The sequence below is a fragment of the Anopheles arabiensis genome, chromosome 3 (genome assembly GCF_016920715.1).
Source record: "Anopheles arabiensis isolate DONGOLA chromosome 3, AaraD3, whole genome shotgun sequence".
Classification (NCBI taxonomy): domain Eukaryota; kingdom Metazoa; phylum Arthropoda; class Insecta; order Diptera; family Culicidae; genus Anopheles; species Anopheles arabiensis.
Window position 1 is genome coordinate 9,974,596 of NC_053518.1, and position 20,746 is coordinate 9,995,341.

Sequence of the window (20,746 nt, forward strand, 5' to 3'; positions counted from 1 at the left end):
TGGCTTTAAGGTATGCGTTTTATTTGAATGTAAATATTGTATTACAATTTAAAGATTCGAAACGTTTTTGTATTGCATACTTTTAGGCGTTTTCAAAATACAGTGTGAATTCATGCACCTTATTGCATACCTTCAGGCGTTCTATTTACAGGGCTCGTCATACAAGAATCGTACAAAGCATTACGTAAACGTAAAAAGGATTTCAATCGTTAGAATTATTTGTGATATAATACTGAACACAAACAGCACGCAACAGCAATTCACTCATAGTAAGTAGTTTCCACATTTATTGTTATGCTTGAGAGCAGAATAAAAACGGATAGATGATGCTTTACAAAATAACACATACAGCGTAAAAATGGAAAGAAATTGGAAAAGAAAGCGATACAAACTAAAAGTTCGTCGGAACGCAGAGCGATGGTGTCTTACACACCCTTGGACTTGGTTGGTTTGGGCTCATCCTCTCTCTCTCTCTCTCTCTCTCTCTCTCTCTCTAACAGACGAATAAACAAAAATCTCAATTCAATTTGGTGTCTCCTCGGACCACAGGTGTGACAGGCGCGCAGCAGCTAAGGATTACACCGGCAGACGCAGCAGGACGGAAACAGGAACCAGTCCATAAAGATGCCCTTACAGTCGTTGTCCGGATCGTACGCTAGCAGTCGGTGCCATTTGTACTTCTGCTCACAGCCACAGTCGCCGGAGCAACGGTTCGTTTGGGTTTTACTGCTTGGAGCGGAATAGAACGGATAAAAAAAACACACGTTGATGATCACACATCACAGCATCTCGAAGCCACACGGGGGCCATTCTACTTACGAACACACTTCCTGGTGGATCGCCTGCTCAAAGTGTTGCGTGTTGACGATGGCGCGCACCTTGCCGGCCGAATTCGTCGCCCAGTATGGCGTCACTATCTCGATCTTCGATTCGCACGCATCAACCCTGGAGCGCATCAACAAAATAAAACAAAAACCCAAAACAAAAAAAGAATAGGGTAAACGATCGTAATCGGCGCGCTACTTGAGATCAACCGTCCCTACCTGCCCGTGTTGGATTCGCCCGTGCCGCCACCGTTCCCATTCGCCGGTGTGGCCGTCTGGCGTGCGTTCGTGCCCGATCCACCGCTGCTGGAGCTTCCCCCGCGCCCTCCGCTATTGCTGCCCCGGGAGCTGGTGTTCTGGCGCTTCTTGCGCAGCTTGCTGAAGTACGAGTCGCCCCCGATCCGCACCTCGCCGCCCGGCTCCCCGTACAGGTCCATCAGCTCGGGCAGCAGCGTAAAGTCGTCGCCGTCGTCGTACGGGTCGCCGGGCGTGCTCCGCTTTCGCTTCCGTCCCGGCCCGGCTGACGGTAACCGTGATGCCATCTCGAAGTCACCGTACATTCGCTTCATTAGTGCTTTGTTCTCGTCGATGAACATCTCAATCTTGTCGCTGGGAAACGAGCAAAATGCAAAATATCTTACAGTAACAACACCGTTTGATAACTATCTGCTGCTGGGTTCTTCTGGCTGAGAAGCACGCTGAAATGCGGCTGTCAGCGTGTGTGTTGTAGTGATGGGCAAGTGCCTGTTATATTCGGAGTCGGATCGATCCAACATGAGTTGTACATGAACAAACTCTGGACTCATCAATTTCAAATCTGGATGAGTCCGGATAGGTCCGAATCGATCCAAATGAGTACATATCGGAGTTACTTCAGTCTGTTTTCGTGGGGGAGGGACTCCAGACTCATCAACTTCGAATCCAGATCAGTCCGTATTTGTCTGGATGAGTCCGGATGAGTCTAAATGAGTCCAAATGAGTCCAAATGAGTCCGGATTGTTCCGGAATGGTTCCGGATGGATCTGGATGAGTCCGGATGACGGTCCAGTTCGGTTGAGTTCGGGCTAGTAGTTTAGACGGGTATTTTCGGCCTAAGAATCTTATATATTCGATACCTTACAGGGTTTCCCAAGATTTATTGGTTGGTTCCCATCAATTTTTGGTGCGTTTCCACAATTTTTTGACCGTTTCCCAGAATTTTTTGGTCCAATTGTATTGATATCCAATCGGAAAATACCAATAAATTATGGGAACGAACCAAACATCTATGGGATACGATCAAAAAATTGTGGGAACGCACCAAAAAATCATGAGAACTGTTCAATAAATCGTGGAAAACCCTGTATTTGAAAAGGATGAACGATAACGGACAGCCATTTTGGGAATTAGGAATTGCATTGCCAACCTAAACTACTAGCCCGAACTCTACCGGACTTGTTAGGATTCACTCGGATCGGGACCGATCCAGACTGATCTTTCCAGAATTGCGGAGTTGAAGGCAGTTAGGATCCGGAGTCGGATTCATATTTTGAGCATCAGAATCAGAGTTGATCTACAACTCCACTCCCGATTACCCATCACTAGTGTATTGGCCCCACCAAAGCTGTTGTTCCGTGAATGTCACGGTGAAGACACCTGACGACGTTTTCAGCCTGGTGGTGGTGGTGGTGGCGCGCGTACATCGCCCCTGTTCGCGTACATCGCGCCCCCGGGGGATGACACAGCTGGCCTTGCCATTCTAATCAACCTGCTGAACTTCTCCTCCCCACGGCGGCGCTCGCCGGGAAACAAATTGAGTGGAAAATCTCTTCACTGTCCGGTGGAATCGAAGTCTTTGAAAATGTCTTCACCGACTCCGTCTCTCTTGCTCTCACTTTCAAACCGCAGAGTGGTGGACGCATCTTGGCGAGCGACGCCAGTGACCTCATTTCGAAATGTCACTTATTTATCTTTCTCATATTTTAGCGCATCCGAGACGGCCTAAGACCGCCGGCGATTGGACCACATTTGAATTCCGGAGGCATTGTGAACTCAAGAAGAGAAGGTGCATAGACACAGACCGACCCAAAACAAACAAAAAAAGAAGGAATCTTTCATCATCTATGAAATTGGCTTTGGCGCTTAAAAAGCGATCGAGCGATCTTGAATGATCCGAAAAATTTGTTTACCCTTAAGTGAGACGTCCGTCGTAAAATATGTACGCCGCAGCAGCGGAACACACACACACTCTAATGAATTCTACGTGTCATGTTCCGGCGATCGTTCAGGTTGATGAGGTTCGGTCAGACGTAAGGAAAGAGCGCAATCGCGTAGAGCAGAATTTATGAGCCACTTTACCGCAAACGTCCACACCGTGCGCAGCGTTTATGCGTCCCTGCGTCACGTTTGCGACGTTTTCCGCGACCCTGCCCCTCTTCTTCCAAAGCCCCCCCACACTCACCTAGGATAGGTATTGCCCGCCGTCGGGCAGAACAGTTGATGGTACTTCTTTATGCAGGGAACACCTCTGATGACATCTCCGTGAATGCTGAGCCCGAGCGCGACGGATAAAGCTGTCCACCAGATCTGCGAAAAACGGGGAAAAGGTTGTGGGTTGTGGTTATGTGTGCATCCGAAACGGTGACGAAACATAATGGAGTAGCGCGTGGAGTGCGCACGTAGCACCCGATTCCAACAGCCTCAGTGCTCTAGGTTCTAGTGAATGACCTGTTGAGGTGCTGGCTCTTGTTGTTTCTGGTTGACGCGAAACCCTTCCCAACCCTGGTGGCGTACGTGCAGAACGGACCGTGGCGTGATCGTGGTCAATTTCCATTCGGACGATCGTCGGACGAGGTTTGTGAGTGTGTGATTCATCGACTCGTTTTTGCAGCCTGCCGCAGCGGCCCCAGATACTGGAGTCTGCTCACGTTCAGCACCAACTGTCACGATTGCTGCCGGTGGAAGTATAAACAACGCTTCGCTTTTGCCAACACACACACACAAAAGTGTCCAATTTAGCATGCGACGCTCGTCCGGAAATATTGGTACATGGCGTCCCGGTTGATGGCGGTCCCGGGTCTGCCTGCCTGCCCGAGAAAGAGGACCCCATGTAGCACGGTAGCAAATTGATTTATTTCTGCTTTTATGGCGTGATTCTCGAAATGGAGTATTGTGGACAGCACCTACCAGCCGACTAGCGGCAGCGATCACGATCGAGACCCGATCGGGACACGTCTGGGCGGCGGGCGAATGCGGGAAATGCGTTCACTGCAAACTGCACTGCACAAAACAATTGGAGCAGCGCCTACCAGGTGGCATTATCACGGCCACCGGCCTTGGCGTGTCTAACGTTAAGGAAACGAAATTAATTATCATTTCATAAGCAGAAACCAACCTTTTGCCGATCGTTGCTCAGGACGGGCAAAACTGTTCTTGCGCACGGTAGCAGCACCGACAACAGGGCGGCCCGTTAAAGGGAAGTGAATGTGAAGGTCAGAGTGACCCGGGGGCCTATGGGAGATTCCGATTCGTTCCACAAAAACCTAGCTAGGGTGTCCAAGTAGCAAGTAGCTCGGGTCGAGTCGTCGGTACCGAGACATAAGACGCCAATTTTATTACACCACACCACGGTTGCACTACACAGTGCCTAATGGTGTGTGAGGCGAGGTTATTAGACGCGGCGAGTAACGGATTTTATTGTCCAGTGTCCGGTAAAATATCAACCCAAATCGAATCAATCAAAAGCGTTTGGTAGCCACAGCAAAAAGCGGGAAGAAATCATGTACCTAACCCCGCCCCTGAGAAGGCACCCAACCAAGCAAACAACAAAACTCATTTTCGTCCATTGACTTGCCTGACATTACTTGGACTTGGAGCAAGCATAAAAAACAGAGCCTAAATATCGTTGTTGGGTGTTTCTTCTACACAGTACTGTACCCCGACATAGGCAGTAAGAAGCTGACAGTCGCCCGAACCACGCGTAAAAACCGTTCCTATGGTTACGAGCTCGTAAGCATTGCTTGGTGGTTCATACTTTCAAAAATTTGTCACGTGGGCGGCTGGTTAAGCCGGTTTTCTGGTGCTGCTGCCTAAGCCCAGCTAGTCGCTCCCCTCTGTGCCGAAAGTCAGAACGATCTTCGGGCCCCGGAAGGGTGTATGTGTGTTGGTAATTTTTAGCGATCAAAGAGGAACCTCCCTCCGCAAAACAAAAAACACAGGCAAAACACTGGTAGCGTTATTTGATTGATCTTCCTCCGGTTTTTTGGAGAGGAGAACCCAATACCAATCCCCGCCCTCCTTCAAGTCTGCTTGGTGCGCTTGAGTTGATTTGCATAAAAAATAGCCATCTTTTAATCTATCGCATCACCCGCGTCAATGACACCGAGCCGAGCGGGCCTGTAAAAAGCATTTCCAGCCAGTGATTTGGTGTTGGTGGCGACGAACCCCTCCGTCACCAATACGTTCAGCTTAGGAGATACATTGCGCAATGTCAAAACGCGCGCGCTGTCAGGTGGGAATGCTTGCAGATAAATTAGAGCTTAAGGCTACACACTATCGGCAAGTGTACTTACAAGTAATCTGAAATCGGTTTTACTAAAAGACTTAAAGGTACAGAAACACGCTCATAATGGCGCTCGAGTTTTATCTAATCTTTAACGCGAGGTGTGTGTTGCATTACACACGCACGATCGTTACACTTACCGGTATTTGGATGAACGTTCCGTTGCTGACTTGAGGATAGGCGAATAATGGCACGACAGGAACGGTCCCATTCTTTATAAATATGGGCCCCTGGATCGGTGTGACTGTTGGCATGCGAGAGTTTTTACGATTATCTGGAATGAGCAGAAAAAAGACACAAAACAGAGCTTTCAGTTTCAGTTTCGGCAGTACAGCACAACCTACACATTCACTCTCGTGCACAGGCAAAGGCACGTTCACTTCCTACCTCGGTTGAAGCGTGAAAGAACCGCCGAGTGACTTCGGATTCGCATTCCACCATTTAATTCAACCTCACTAAACTACATAAACATCCGACGTGTGTGTGTGCATAAGTTTCGCGCAAACCCGCGCGCGATTAGATCTACAATCGCACCAGCGAGTTCACGCGAAACCACGTAGACACGCGCCAGAGACATGCGACGGAGATGCGCGAGCCGTACGTTGCATAAAGTCACCCGCCCCCCTCGATAATGCCCGAAATGAAATGAGGGGTGTTGGTGTTAGAGGCAAGGCGCACCCTAATCTTGCCCATGCACGCCATTCGCCGATATCGGAGCATCATGGGGAACATGTGAACATGGAGTAACATGGAGCTCATTGTGCGCTTTCCTGGAAGACGAAACTCTCACCAAACCCTACTGTAGAGCTAGTTGTAGTTTAATTGAGCAGAATGAAATCTTGCAATTGAGGGTGAGTGTTGGGGGTGTAAAAGGTATCCATTTCAAGTCCGCGTGTTAATTGAATAAAACGTTTGTCAGTGTAATGCCGCAAGCAACAAAAAACCGTTTTTATCATGCAAGCGATCGGCGCACTGTGAAAGGAGGATCATTCTTTGCGTGCCTTTTGCGAGCATTCGTAAAAAAAAAACAAATGCACGCGGAAGCTCTGTCTAGGTGCGTTAGATCATACCGTTATGAACTTTGGCTTGCCTTCTCGCTTCATCCAAAAAAGGAGCTAACAAACAAACCGACGCCAAGCCCACCGTGACACACAGCGGCAATAAACCACGAGCCAACCCGACGGGTGCAAAATGCCATCCACCCGTCCACCGCGGTGGCGCCGCCGGTCGACTGATTTATGCTGTCAAAATTCGCGACAACACGCAACACGCAAACGACAGCGACCGATCGAACGCCAATAAAGAACATGATCGCACATTAAAACTCGGCCCCAGTACTGTGTGGGGGCCGATGACGATCGACCTTTACGCGGGGTTTCAATGACCGATGTGCAGTGTGTGCGTGCCGCTCAAGCAGCGAAAGTCAAGGTTAGCGGGGTGACCCGTCACGTTGCGTTTCCTAAAGCGCACCCCGTTTTCGCAGTCTCGGCACCAGTCGCACCTCCTACGCGCTTTCCGGTGTGTGCGTTGTGTTGTGAGAATCGATCGAGCAAAACCAAAACCGAATGGGAAGCGCTTTAAAACGGATCGAACACTGCACATTCTTCCGGCCGTTAGTTGGCTGTGTTGTGTTGGGTGTGTTAGCAGCAGCGCATGAGTAACGCTTGATGTATGGTATGATACTGTCCTTGGCAGATGTTTCCTTTCACTTATTTTCCGGCTGATTTGTCATCTATCTAGTATCCATTACACACCGCCAAAGAATGTCCGGCAAGAATGCATTGCTTCTACGAAATTCCGTATAACACTACAGGATCCTCTCGACCAACGCACTGAGTTCCACTCTCTAGGGGAGCTTTCGCACATCACACCACTACCACCACTTCCACCATCGCAGGTGTTAATTGGCTGACAAATAGGTGTGCAAAGATTTCGCGCCACTACGCGACCTAACCGGATCACTAATCTAGTGCACCGTGCATGCTAATTTGCGTCGATTAGCCCGCACTGTACACCTACACGTCATGCTGGCCCAAGTGTACGCAGTGACCAGAGTGTCTTGGACGTCAAAAGCAAAGGCTACTAGTGTTTGTTTGTGTTTACGTGTGCGGGTTGTGGTGTTGCGGAATTTTGGGGAGACGGACGGATGACAAACAAAGTGCGTCGAAGGGTAAAGCTGTTAGCGGTGGCGATCGAATTTGAGACCCGAAAATGAGTACATCACATAGAAGGAAAACGGGAATTTCCTACTGTACAGTTACGGGTTATTGAAATCGAAAGCAATAGTGTGAATAGCTAAGATTCTGCTGATTTTGGGCTGTATACTAATCATATTTCCTTAATATTCATATTGTTAATATCCTTCATGAAATCAAAAGTGCAGAATTAGCTACTAAACTAATTCATTTTACTAAAATGAGCAACAGATACTTTGGATCCTCTCAACTACTTCCATCAACTCCCAACATTTTCGTCCACTACCTAATGTCCCTTTCTCACTCCACGGTGGCCCGCTCAGTCGCCAAACAAAACCCAAGCGCTGGCACGAGAGTGCCATCCAAGTGATTGCTTTGCATCTAATTACTCGGAAGATACTTCTATCTGTTTGCTTGTGCATTACGAAACCTTCCCCTTGCGCTGGGTGTATACCACCACAGCAATACGTCCTTCAGACCCCCTCAAAATCTCCTCTCCCCGCAGCACATTAGCGCACACCGGAGAAGGCACGACAATAATTTCATCCCAAAACGTTCCAACCATCACCGTCTGAGTCGATCATCTCAGCTAATCAAAGAGCACACGTTAATCAGCAGCGCATACCAGGCCTCGCCGCGAAGCGTTGGTGAGATATTTCCATCAGCTAGCTAGCTAGCTAGCTTGCCCGCTCTGCTGCGTGCGTACGACGCAGCAATTAGCGATGCGTTCCCATGCGACCCCTAACACGTGTCTGGGCGCTGCTGGATGGAGGCACTCTCCAACACACAGGCAAAGCCAAAGTACGACGAAAGCTTCAAAGGTTGTGTGCGTGGCACTACTAGCACACTGACTTACTGGCTGACTGGCATTGACGTGAAATTACCGCCCCATTGACGGCGGCCCAAGGGGTAGAGTGCGATTTGTTTGTGAACTTCTACCGATCAAACACCGACCTCCAGGTCGGATCTTCTACCGCCTGTATGGTGTGGATTTCGTAACAAAAATGCTAACGGTAGTGGAACGTTGCGCGTACGGAGGCGTTGAAGATCGTTTCCTGTGAGCCGTACGATCAACGCTAACAGCTGCACTATTCAAGTACAATGTTTCAAACAGAACTGGAGAGTCATAAACACCGGCAAGGGCATCAGATTGCACCACTTTTCGGGGTGTCATCTTCATATCTGTGTGTGATTCTCCCACTACAACCAGCTCATCTGGAAGTGAAACCCCCCACATCGATCGTTCGCACGTGGCAATAGCAACAACGCCGACATCCGCCGGTCGGAAGTGGCCGGATGTTGCCAACCTCCCACCCCGTTTTTGCGTTGACGCAACACGGCGGGAATTCTCACAGGATGTAGATTTTGTGTTTCTGTTAATTAAACTTGGCACATTTTTTACTGCCCTGGCTGACGCACGCTCGGCTCATGGCACACTTTTGATCGGTGAGCTAGTGTCTGGTCGTTTGCTGGTTGCTGCAATAGAAGCTTGAAAGCGCTCTCCTATTGCTGGATGATGGATGGCTGTCGTCCTACGCCACACGCCACGAAAGGGAGCGTGTCGGAACAATGGCGATCGTTCTTGAGTGTTATGGTCTGAGAAAAAGTCACTCGTTGCATATTCAATGCTTCAAATCTTCTTGAGCGATCGTTAGCTTAGGGTCGTTTGTTTTAGTCTGTTCCTTTCTCAAAGCTTGCCATCTTCAGTGCAATCGCAGCGAAGGTTATGGAGATGCACACTAAAAGTACATCTGGATCTCGGTAGGTTTGCCAATTTCGTACCAGTACCACCATAAATGCAGCAGCAAAAAACAAAATCCCATCCACTGCAATAAATCACTACCAAACGGACTCATGCAAACGCAAAGCACTTAAGGGCACACTGTTGAAAGCTTCTCGCACCCAATAAATCAATTAGCCGGCACTGGTCGGCCCGTAAGGACGCTTTGCAAAGGGACAACCTGCATGCACACGTATGCGTGGGAACGTCAGCAAACATTCGTCCGCAATGACGAATGACGACGAATGATGGTTCAAAGCGCGTGATATTTTCTCAACCACAGCCACAGACAATCAGACCCCTTTCGCCTGCACGCTGCTGAAGGTTTCGACCGTTATTGATTTTCTGTTTACGATGGGTACTTGGGGAACATCGTGGGTCACTCTCGGGGTGGCCACAATCAAGCAGCAGCAGCAGCAGTAGCGCAATGCTAAAGGTCTACACACACTGTCCTGCAACTAGACGAGGACTAATAGGACGCGAGAGAGCGGGAGCGCGCGCGCGCATTAGCAAGAAGCGCTTCGTTTCGCGCACATGTTTGCGCAGATGCGGCTGGCCCCGCGTGCGCGTGTCAGGGTTACCCCGTAAGTACCGTGCGGCTTTCTCAATAGTACGACAAATTATTCATTCCGCACTGTGACATCTTAAGCATTGAGGAGATGCGCTGATGACAGCTGGGAGACGGTGAGCGGAGCAGACTGTTGATGCTCATGTTTATCAGCGATCGAACATTGGTTGCACGTCTTGTACAGCTCTGGCAAGTTGCCCTAAAGTGTATTTATGAGCACTTGGAATGGATTTGTTCAGCTTGTGATGATACAGACATGACAGAATTGATGTTTTGAAGGTCAAATGTTACAGTTATTGCCGTTATGACACTGTTTTGCCTTAAAGTCTCTATTTTTTTTATAGTGTTCTTCAATTAAACCTGAAATATGAACTGGTTTAGAATAATTTTCACATAACAATTATAATTTTTCATTACAAGGATATTTAAAAAATCTATCTTTTGTATGATATTACAAAACATGTCAACTTAGACGACTCCATTGGAGCATTCAATATCCACAAAACAATCTGTATCTATACATATAGAATATTATTTTTTTAAAATCGATATGTTTTGAATGATATTACAAAGCTTGCCAACTTAGACGACTCCATTGGAGCATTCAATATCCACAACACAATCTATATATCCACACAATCAATATCACGATCAAAGATAGTGGTATGAAGGAAAAAAAGTGTGTTAGAGTAAAACCTGATAATAACATAGCAATACTTGGTGCTCTGGAGACAAAAATTGATTAATAAGTGGCAAACTTTGAATGAAACTGGATGATCTTGACATAAAAGAACACAGACACTGATCAGAAGCCCAAGAACATAAGGCATAGACTACAAAAACACATCTCGTATCTATAAACCTTGAGCCTTTTCTACTCCTTTTTCATGGCACATTTAAGAACACTCTGCTTCCAACATCTGGAACTCACCTGAGATCCCAACAATCGGAGTCACCTCCACCGCCTCGTCGTAGTAATCGTCATCGTCCTCCTCGTCGTAGTCCAGCACCGGATGGATGGAGGTGCGCGTCCCGGCCGGTCCCACGCTCGCAAACACGGCCGGCCGCTGGACGTAGCTGCCGGTGCCGCCCTGAACGTTCGCGGGCGCTCGCGGTACCGCCGGCGGGGCCGGTGCCGCCGCCTGCTGCGGCGTACTGCTGCGATAGTTCGTCCCGGTCTGCGGGTTGGCGTGCTGCTCCGCAAACGGGCGTCCCGGTTGCGTGGCGTAGCTGCCGGACGAGTACTCGTAGTAGGCGGGCTGCTGTGCCGGTGGTGGTTGCTGTGCGGGTTGCTGCTGCTGAGCTGGGCTGCCCCCGTTCGTTGGGCTGCCGTCCGCGTACGAACCTTCACCGTACGTTCGACCCGGCGCCGGCGGGGATTGCTGTGTTTGCGGAGGTGGCGTCGGTCCGGGCGAATAGTTGGCGCCGGGCGGTACGAACGATGGAGGAGGCAAGTAGTTGTTGCGGGGCGTCTGTCGGTACTGAATAGAATGTTGCTGCTGCTGCTGCTGCTGCTGAGGAGATTGCTTTGCTTGCCGCTGCGGTGGTGCATAGGGTGCATTTTTGTAGTAGTCCTGATCGTCGCCCTGATGACCGGCGGGACCGTACAGCAGATTGTTCACAGCCGAGGCGTGCTGGTTTTGCAGCGGACTTGCGGTGGCCCACGTCGGGGCCTGAATGTTGCCAAAGGGCAGGGTATAGTTCACTAGCGCCATGGTTTTGGTTTCCACTCACACTTCGGGGAGCACCGTTATTATTCACTTGCTCAAACACTTGCTCAAACACGGACACAAACGCTTCAATCTACTTGCTATGCTTAGGGACACTTTGTGACTACATAAGGCCATTCTATTGGCAGTACATTAAACTGAACTCACAATTGTCACATTACTAGGACAAAACACAAGATTAGATCCTCAGAAACACTCTCAACCTCTCGTTCGTTGCAGCTTTCTGTAACGGAAGAATCAAAACAAAACAATATCATTAATATTTTGTTGAAGAAAGCCTCATCATCCTCAAAAGCAGTCTTATATTCCTTTCGCAACGCACCGCCCAAAAGGCGTCACCATAACTGACGCCCATTAATCAACCATTAAACCAACTCGTTATCACTTCTGCTCAGAATGGCGCATAATGCTTGCATAATCGGTAACTTTCTCCTTCCTGCAGCCTGCGTCCAAAACACACACGCACACCAAGACCTCCAGGCTAGCAAAACATTACCAGCGTCACATGTGAAATCCGCCCCTTCTTCCCCGGCTGACAAAGCCACCCTGTGACATAACGGTGACACTGCGACGACCCCAGACGACGAACGGCTTCATCTCTGCGATCCTCTTCATCCGCAAACGCACCCGAAAGCGTAGTGTGTGTGTCGAATTGCCATTCACAGCTAGTCTACCGTACAAACACAGTGGTCGATCGACGCTGAAAAGCGAAAATGAATAAATTTATGTTTATTAACCACCACCCCGTGGTGAGCGGACTTACACACACACACAGCGCACATGTGGTGATACAATGAACTTTGTGGCTGAACTTTTTCGCCTCGCGCAAAAGGGAGATGCGTGCGCGAGCGTCCGCGTGTGGTGCGTGATATCTTCCCCTGTAACCTGTTTGCGGCTTAAGTGAGAATGTGTATGTGCGTCAATTCCGATGTTGACATTTCCTGACTAGCTTTGTGTGACTAACTTCCTGGCTCATATTAAAGCATATTTAACGCAAGAGCCGCTGCTGTACCATTTCGGAAGCAAGCGCGCGATTGCGGCGGTTGAAGTACACCTCTCTTAGCAGAAGAAAACGCATGTCAGTTAGCGAATTATAACACCTCCTGGGTGTTTTTTTGCCTTCTTCACTTCTAACAAACGCCCTCCCCATGTCGGTCATGAATCAACACGAACCCCACGCAGGAAGTGATTTGTACCTACAGATCATTATCTCAAGGAGGGCGTTTGGGCGTTGCTCGGGTCTAAATTGGACAACGGTGGATTGGAACGTGTTCTTTGCTGTTTTTTTTACGTCCCGTCACTCCCGGCAGTATTGTTGTGACTCATTTGGTACCTCGCTGGTACAGAGGAAACATGCGGTTTTGCGTAGACGGCAAATGGCGAGTGTTCTTGTGTTTCCTCGTTATTAATTGGCATTGTGGGGGGGTTTTATTTCCTCCGCGATTGATATCTCCCTTTATTATTGAACGATTGGTACCGTTACAAAGCAAGTGACTCACACGCATCTAAATCTTAAACCTCTCACACACAGACACACTCACACAAATCATGACCTTATTGATCTAATATTTCTCTTTAAAAAAAAACCCTGCCACAGTCACCAATAAAAACCACACAAAACAACGGAACGGGACCACAAAAGAGCTCAGCGCCAATGTCAACGTTTGGCGTCTCGCCCAGCGACGCGCACTGTTAGCACTGCGCAAGATTTATCCCAGGCCCAACATTGTTGCCCAGAGTGCACACAGTGCGACGCGGCGCGGCGGTTGTAGAGACAAAAGATCTGACCCCTGTTTCGTGTCACAAGCATTCTAGCCGGTCCCACCAGGCAAGCAAGCGGCGGTTCTTTGTGTTCCATGCTCGCATGGTACGGGCTTGGTGGCAGCAGGGAGGATGAATAGCAATAGCTTGAGATTACTAATAAAATATACATCCCTAATTGGTTTCCATAAAAAAAAGAAACAGACCGGAGGACACGGGGCCCGTTCGCACGCTGGAGCCCGTCTACAAACTACACGCGGTGCCAATGGATAGCTTGGGTAGGGAATCAACAAGGAATTTCCTGCTAGAAATACTACTAAACCTTAGAGAGCGGGCGATAAAGATTCAGTAGGGAAAGCCGTACCGCCGTTGACACTCAAGGCCTAAGGAGGAGTGCTAGGAGCACTGGCAAACAGAGGTTAGTACATCTCGGGACCTGCTACAAGCCCAGCTCTCGGCGCATGCTCCATATATGCCAGCGCGAACGGTCGTGCACATATTATGTATGCAAATGACTGTCAATCGTTGTGACAGTGGTCGGATACTGCTGCTACCGCTCCAAGGACAGGCGCGACATGCAATGCGCGAAACCGCAACCGTTCGGTGTGCAGGAGAGATCACACGATCCCTCTCCCCGAGAGCATACCAATTAAAGCCCGTTGACAAGATTGTTATTGATCATAAGCGTGATAATCGATCGAGCGCCAGGCCAGTGTTTGCTTTGGATTTGTCCAACAAATGGGCAGTCATTAGTGGGTGCATATAGCCACGGACACAAAAGGATCGGGTGAGCGTTAGGCTTCAAATATAATAAAACAAACGCAATAACGGTAACGCGTTTAAATAGAGCACAAAGCGGGGGGGGGGGCTAAGCCCATTAGAGAGGGTGACCTTTTCGCTTTGCTACCGCCTTTTAGCTTTGCATGATTTATGGCTGTCCTTTGGAAAAACAAAACTAAAACCAAACGGAGCCCACGTAACTCGGTCGCGATCGTAAGACATCCAACTTTAAAACAGCAATTGATTGCACAGCTGGTTGATGCTGTTTGGTATCGTGCTCTGTGTTATAGTCTTGTGGGTATGAATATGCTAATCCGGTAGGATATCGTCCAACTTCCTGCATAGAAACCGTATCAAACGTTTGAATTGCTTTAAAAAAACAAAGAGGTGAATGATCAGTTCTCACTCAAAGCAACGTCTTCTGATGTAAATTCCAGACAGATTTCTTGGAACAGGTGGAAGATCTTGACGCAAAAGAACCTCTTAATGGAGAGGGAAAAAAAGGCAAAATAATAAAAGAAAGATAAACCTTCTAAGCAAGTCTTTTTCAGCCTTAAAAAACCAGCCAGACAGCGCGCTCAGCTGTGTGAAAGTGTTATTTATCATTATCAACCCAAACGGCGATCCGGCGAACCGGACGGCAAACAGAAACAGCCATCCCTCCTCAAAATGACGCGAATTCAACACCAACACCCATACCAATGCACCATCATCACTACACCGCCGCTGTCCGACACAAAAAAGCCAACCCCCAACTGTCACCCGTGTGTTGGTGTCGATGATGATCATTATGTGTCGAATGATGATGGTGTGAGGTCCATTGATGAATATTAGCGATTGTCACGGAAGGCCCACCGTGTGGCCATCGTCTTCGGGTTGTGATGGTGAGTTACATAAAAAAAAACTGCGACATCCGAATGCTACATCCGCGGCAAGTCGGCAAATATCATCAGCCGCCCGAGAGAGCGCGCGCGCGCGCCGATTTGTTTAAGCATTTTACGAACAAAAGACTTGTGGCAAACAACAAGCGACGAACCTCGTGATGAGAAACAGTCGCGCAATTAATTAGACTTAAGCGTTATTTTTCAACCCCTTTTCTCACTGAGTTGCTTGCACTGTTTCGCCAGACAAAGCTGCACCAAAATTAAACGGCAAATTGTCTCGTCCCCGTACCACAGCGGCACTGCGACGAAAGTGAAATCAATGGTTCTTTAGTAATGCAGGGCAGCGATCAGCAGCGATCAGCATGCAAAGCTCCCCCTCTAAAGCCCTGACGCAATCGGTCACACCACTAAATCCACCGGTGCCATTGCCACACAACCCGGTGCCGACCCTAATATCGGACCGTCCGACCACAGGTGTTGTGAAACCGGACAACAACGAAAAAAAAGCTCCACATCTCATTCCACGTTGGCGCGCGCGCGCTCTCGCGCACGCATATGATCGCTCGACGCAAGATCAAACGACCATCGTGAAAGATCGTGGAAGAAAAAAATGCCACACCGGCCGCACAAATCGGAAAACAAAACAGCCCGCAAAGGAAGCAACGGCAGCAGCAGCAGCAGCATCACAGAAGTGGCCTCCCCCCGCCGCCCCGTTTGTCCGCACACTCCTTTCACTGTGAATGTCACTCGAAAGCAGGCAGGCTGGCTAGCTGGCTAGCTGGCCGGGCTCTCGACAAACTCGAAAACCATATACACACCACCGCTCCCTGATCGACCGGTTATAAGGTTAACCACCATCGGCATCACCACTGCCACTGCCTGTTCCCCCAACAAACACGGAGCTAGCATAATCCTGGCCCCGGACCAGAAAGCGACGGCGGTTGATATTCATTCAATTTTTCAATGTCACGCATCGGCCGTCCACGAACCAGATTCGCTATAGCAGCCTGAAGACGACAGTCAGTCGGGTCGGTCGGGTTCGTCGTCTCATCTCACTGCCCGAATCGAGCGCCCGATTTCGCTCATCATATCGAATCTAAAAACGGTTGGCCACTATTTCACAATCGCATTATTTGAACGCGTCCAAACACACACACACAAACAATAGTGCACAAACACACACACACATTACCGCACACACAAACACACTGCTGGGCCGCAAATGAACAATTACAACCGCTTTATGAATTTCTGTGTTTTTGCCATCAAGATCGGTAACCTTTAGCGATGATTTGCACTTCCAACCCAAATGCGAGGGAAGAGCGGTGGTAGGGTTAAGGTAGGGGAGGAGCAAAATAAAACAGAAGAAAAACACACATCTTCGACCTTGTCCACACCCCGGTTCTGGGAGACTGTTACCGACCTCTCCCCCTTCCCTTGGGCGGCCGAGTAAGGGCGATTCGCTCGGTCTAAAGGAAACGAAATGAAGCAATAATTACATTAGCTCGGGATTTGGGGGTCAGTTGATGCTGTTGATGTTGCTGCTATTGCGGCTACTGTTGCTGCTGATGCTGTTTCAACCGCCTCTAAGGGTAGTGGTGCCCGCCTACCCTCTTTTGTTTAAACTTTCCCGCTTCAACCCCCCTCAATCGACAATGAACTTCAACGAGCGGGGTGTAGTGTAATTGGCGCACTAAAACAAAGGAGGTCAACCGGCCACACACTAAGCCGCACTAAGGCGCAGCGCTCGCGTATCTCCAAACCACTCGTAGCACTCACACCACTCAACACCACCACCCTACGGGTAGAACTTTGGAACAAATGGGAATTTGTCACAATGACACTGGAACGAACACTGGGCACGCACAGAACACACGCGTTTCGCGACTGTTTTTTCAGTTCGCTTAGTACAGTTCAGTTTGCGGACAGCCAGCGAGCGCGCGTCCTGCCACTACCAGCTGACGATGCGCAATGAAACGAATCTCCGCGTTCGATTATGTAAAAGTTGCCCGATCTGGTGAGAGAGCGATCGCGGAAACTAAAACTGAGCGGGAGAGGGTTTTGCTTTGAGAGAGAGAAACTCTCTAGAATTAAGCGGAGATCACGGAACAAATTGAAAGGGCGGTGGATTTATTCTCGTTTTTTATTTATGTTTCTATGTTGGTTTTTGATTAAGAAGAATGGCCATTTTATAATCATTTTTTATAATATTGTACGAAAGATCGCTTATTTTCTTAATTTAAAATAAACAATAAGTATTGTGTTTAAACAAAAATATCAACAAAATGTGTCTCTTTTCAAGTAATACACACATAAAATAATAAACAATTTGTATAAAGCCCTTAAATAGACTAAAACTAAACAATTTATACTAAAATATCATTATCCATAACAAAAGACTTGAGCAAGCGACGAACCTATGGCATGGAACATTTTTAGACGAAAATTCACATTAGAATGCACTACTAGGAAATTAGGTTGAAAAATCGATCAATTTATTCCAATGTAATGGTTTGGGACAAAATCAATATTTTATAATCGAATGCAATGCCATGCCAAAATTTAGCCGCCATAATCGAATTAAATAAAAAAAAAACTAAAATCACCAACCCCCCTATCGAAACCATTTCAATCTCAATGAAGCGAAGAGCAACGGAGAGCGATCGCGATCGGTGAAAAGAGAGCTTTGCGCGAGCTTAAACTGTTTTCAAAACGGCCCCTCATTTGCATGACGGATCGGCGAAACGGCGGAATGTGACGCGAAACCAATTGCGCGAGTCAGACGCTGGGCAGGGCAAGCGATCAGAACCGGAAGCGGACATCGATCGGCGGCAAGGAAGCAACATTATAAATAGAACTAATCAGATCCGTATCGCGGGAAGATCCCAAAAGCGCGCTCTGCCGGATGGGAGGGGATCTGGGAATAATTGATTTGTACCGCGCATCATCGAACAACTGACACGTCTATTGTGACGAACCAATACGTCATAACCGTGACGGCATTAAAGGTGATGATGTAAAGCTGATGATTAATACAAACATCACAAGGGTTGTTGGGTTAAAGGGCTTCACTCAAGCACCAACGAACTTTTTCGGTGGGTTTTTTTTCTTTTGCGCGCGAAAACTCTCTCAACAACAAGGATCTACAACCCCCTGGACCGTTGAATCGGTGAATCGATTTCCAAGTCGAGTTTGCTTACCTTCGCGCGAAGAAGCTGCTTAGAGCTTAGACAGCTTGCATCCATCGCCGCTTTCGTTTCGATCCGGTTTTTATTTGGTTGTCGCTTCTTCCAAGCGATCGCGCCCGCGCAAATTCATCGATCAAACTGGGCAGACGAGGACGAGTGGGGGACAGGGATCAAACACATGCCTGATATCGGCATTCCACGCATTCCAGAGTTCAAGGTCAACGCTGGAAACGGCTGCTAGTTGGTTTCATTGATGTTTTGCAAACGAGCTTTTTTTTTTTTGGTTTGATTTACTCTCTAGCAATCGTTCACCGTTCCAGAGCGTTAGCAGCATCGGGGCTAGCAACAATGTAGCTGGAATTGTCCGTCACAACTTCTACAGATGCATCAAGCCCTTCTGCTCCCTTGGCAAGCGCTGGGCACCTACAGCCAGTACCCTAAAACTGTTGACATTTCTTCACGCGACGCTCGGGCCGTGTGATTTATGGTGACGGTTGATTTGTTTTTAATGAGCCGAGCCGAGAGTTCGAAGTACTTTCAAAACTCGACGCAAAACAAAAAAAAAACGCAACCGTTCGAACATTTTTCGAAGGCCCTTGCAATGTTTGCAAAACCATTACTACAAGCGGTGCGCAATGCAAAGTATACAAAACGAGGCAATTGAGAGCAATGCCTTTCTGTTTCTGTTTCTTTGTACCCTTCCCAGAGGGGGGTTAACGGGGTGGACTTATTCTTTGGGCCTTTTCAGACGGGCGGGGGTAAGGCAAATGAGCCCTAGAATCGCCACACACACACACACACACACACACACACACACACACACACACACACACACACACTGACTACCACCTTGCGGCAAGTGTGTACGCGAGACCTTCGCTGTGGGGCGACCTCCTTGAAGCGTTATGTTGAGGTGAACCCGCTCAACGCTCTTAACTGTTTGGCCCCTGTGCAACACTGTAACGGCTGTCTAAATGTCACAAAATAATACCGGGAAACGGGTGTTTAAAGATTGTCGTCCCCGTTCTATTCCCTCCAAGGCTGTGAAGGACCCTAGACGGGGACAGGCCAACGCCGCCATCTAATCTACACCGATCACTTGTCGGGTAAACCGAACAGAAACGAACGGACCACCCGCTGGGATTGATACGGATTCGGCGCTCCAATCCGGCCGCAATCTATCGATCATACATGATCCGCTCGAGTGACCACCACGATCAGGTTCTAGATTTGATTAATCATAACGATTATGAGCCGCCGCTTGGCTGCAACACTGCGTCTACTAGATTGTCTGGTGGCTGCCGGATTAAAAGTAAAAAAAAAGTGCCATACGATCAGACGGCCACCACGGCGCGGTGCCACACCTCGCTCGCGAGCTAATTTGTATTTACCGAACGTACAGTCGTTCCGTTTGATGGTTATTGTGGGCAAATTATGGAACAAACCAGCCTAACGCTTGATGGCAGAACTCGCGTTGCGCTCGTAAAAACCTGCACCCGGGGGGAGGGCGATTATCCGCCCTGTTTTGGGTGAAGTTTTATGGGCATTAAACGGCGTTATGGGCTTCATTCCAACATCGAGGCGGGCATTAAAACAATCGCACCTGTGCAACGAGCTTAAATTAGATTAACGATTTTAAACTGATTTGCTCTAAACATTTACTTCCCTGCTGTTTACCCCTTTTACCTTCATTGCCTTTGCTGTTGTAACCGTGAACCGATTTAGATGGCGGAAGGATATCGCTTCCGTTTTTTTTGTCCACATCGAACCGACTTTGTCGTCCATTGTGCTGAAACGAAAAGCGAACGAAATAAATGAGAACGAAAGGAATAAAAATCGATTAAAAAGTAACGCACAAATTCTCTGACCAGCCGACCAGACACGGAAGCGGCACTCCACATCCTGGTAGTGTACACAGAACAGAAATCCACAAAATGCGAGTAACGCAACACCACAAACGCCGCGGGAAACGGCTGGCATGGCGCCAAAATTGGTGTTAGCTTTTGTGCTATCAATCAAAATCCGTTTTTCTAAATTAACTTGTCACACAGCAATGAGTCCATTATTTTATTATGCCCCCTCCCTCCCCCCTTTATGGAATGCAAATAAAACAGGCAATAGCATACGACAAGGTACTACACAGCGGCCACAGCACTTCTTACGTACGTCCGGGATGTGATTAATTTCGGACGAAACACTGGCCAGATATATCCTGCTGGAATTTGGATCCGTTTGCTGTTCGCGCTGATCCATTTTCCAGGCGATCGCGCACAACGATCGACGACCATTGCGCTGCACGTAAGAGACGTGGGAGAGTTTAATCGTATTCTTGTGACGGTCGTGTCGGCACAACGTATTACTACACTCCGTGCGGTGGCGCAATCAATTATCGATGTAAATTTATTGCACCGTCGGCGTCACTATTCACTAAACCATCGTCATAGGTAATACAGGGGTTTTCAGGGGGCTCTCATAACTGTGGGATACTTGTTTGAC

General features: G+C 48.4%; 1 protein-coding gene across 4 annotated transcripts; it reads right to left on the reverse strand.

Annotated features, from left to right (window-relative positions):
• Positions 1 to 259: 259 nt before the first annotated feature.
• On the reverse strand, positions 260 to 20,053 carry LOC120900300 (protein spaetzle 3). 4 transcript variants are annotated; one of them, XM_040307105.1, is made up of 7 exons: positions 19,937 to 20,053; positions 10,839 to 11,860; positions 5,505 to 5,638; positions 3,265 to 3,389; positions 1,044 to 1,433; positions 820 to 945; positions 260 to 729 (listed from the first exon to the last, which is right to left on the reverse strand). In XM_040307105.1, exons 2-7 carry the CDS (start codon positions 11,620 to 11,622, stop codon positions 570 to 572), a joined length of 1,719 nt encoding a protein of 572 aa, XP_040163039.1. In that variant the 5' UTR covers positions 11,623 to 11,860; positions 19,937 to 20,053; the 3' UTR covers positions 260 to 569. The 4 variants fall into 4 exon arrangements, with proteins under 4 accessions (XP_040163039.1, XP_040163038.1, XP_040163040.1 ...); XM_040307104.1 differs by lacking the exon at positions 19,937 to 20,053 and adding an exon at positions 16,842 to 17,022; XM_040307106.1 differs by lacking the exon at positions 19,937 to 20,053 and adding an exon at positions 16,562 to 17,022 and having other exon boundaries at positions 260 to 726.
• Positions 20,054 to 20,746: the final 693 nt, after the last annotated feature.

Coding starts and splice junctions, on each gene's coding strand:
- LOC120900300 (XM_040307105.1), bottom strand. CDS start 11,622: ATGGCGCTAGTGAACTATACCCTGCCCTTTGGCAACATTCAGGCCCCG. Junction 946..1,043: donor GGCGAATCCAACACGGGCAG/GTAGGGACGGTT, acceptor GATGCGCTCCAG/GGTTGATGCGTGCGAATCGA. Junction 730..819: donor ATCCACCAGGAAGTGTGTTC/GTAAGTAGAATG, acceptor TTCCGCTCCAAG/CAGTAAAACCCAAACGAACC.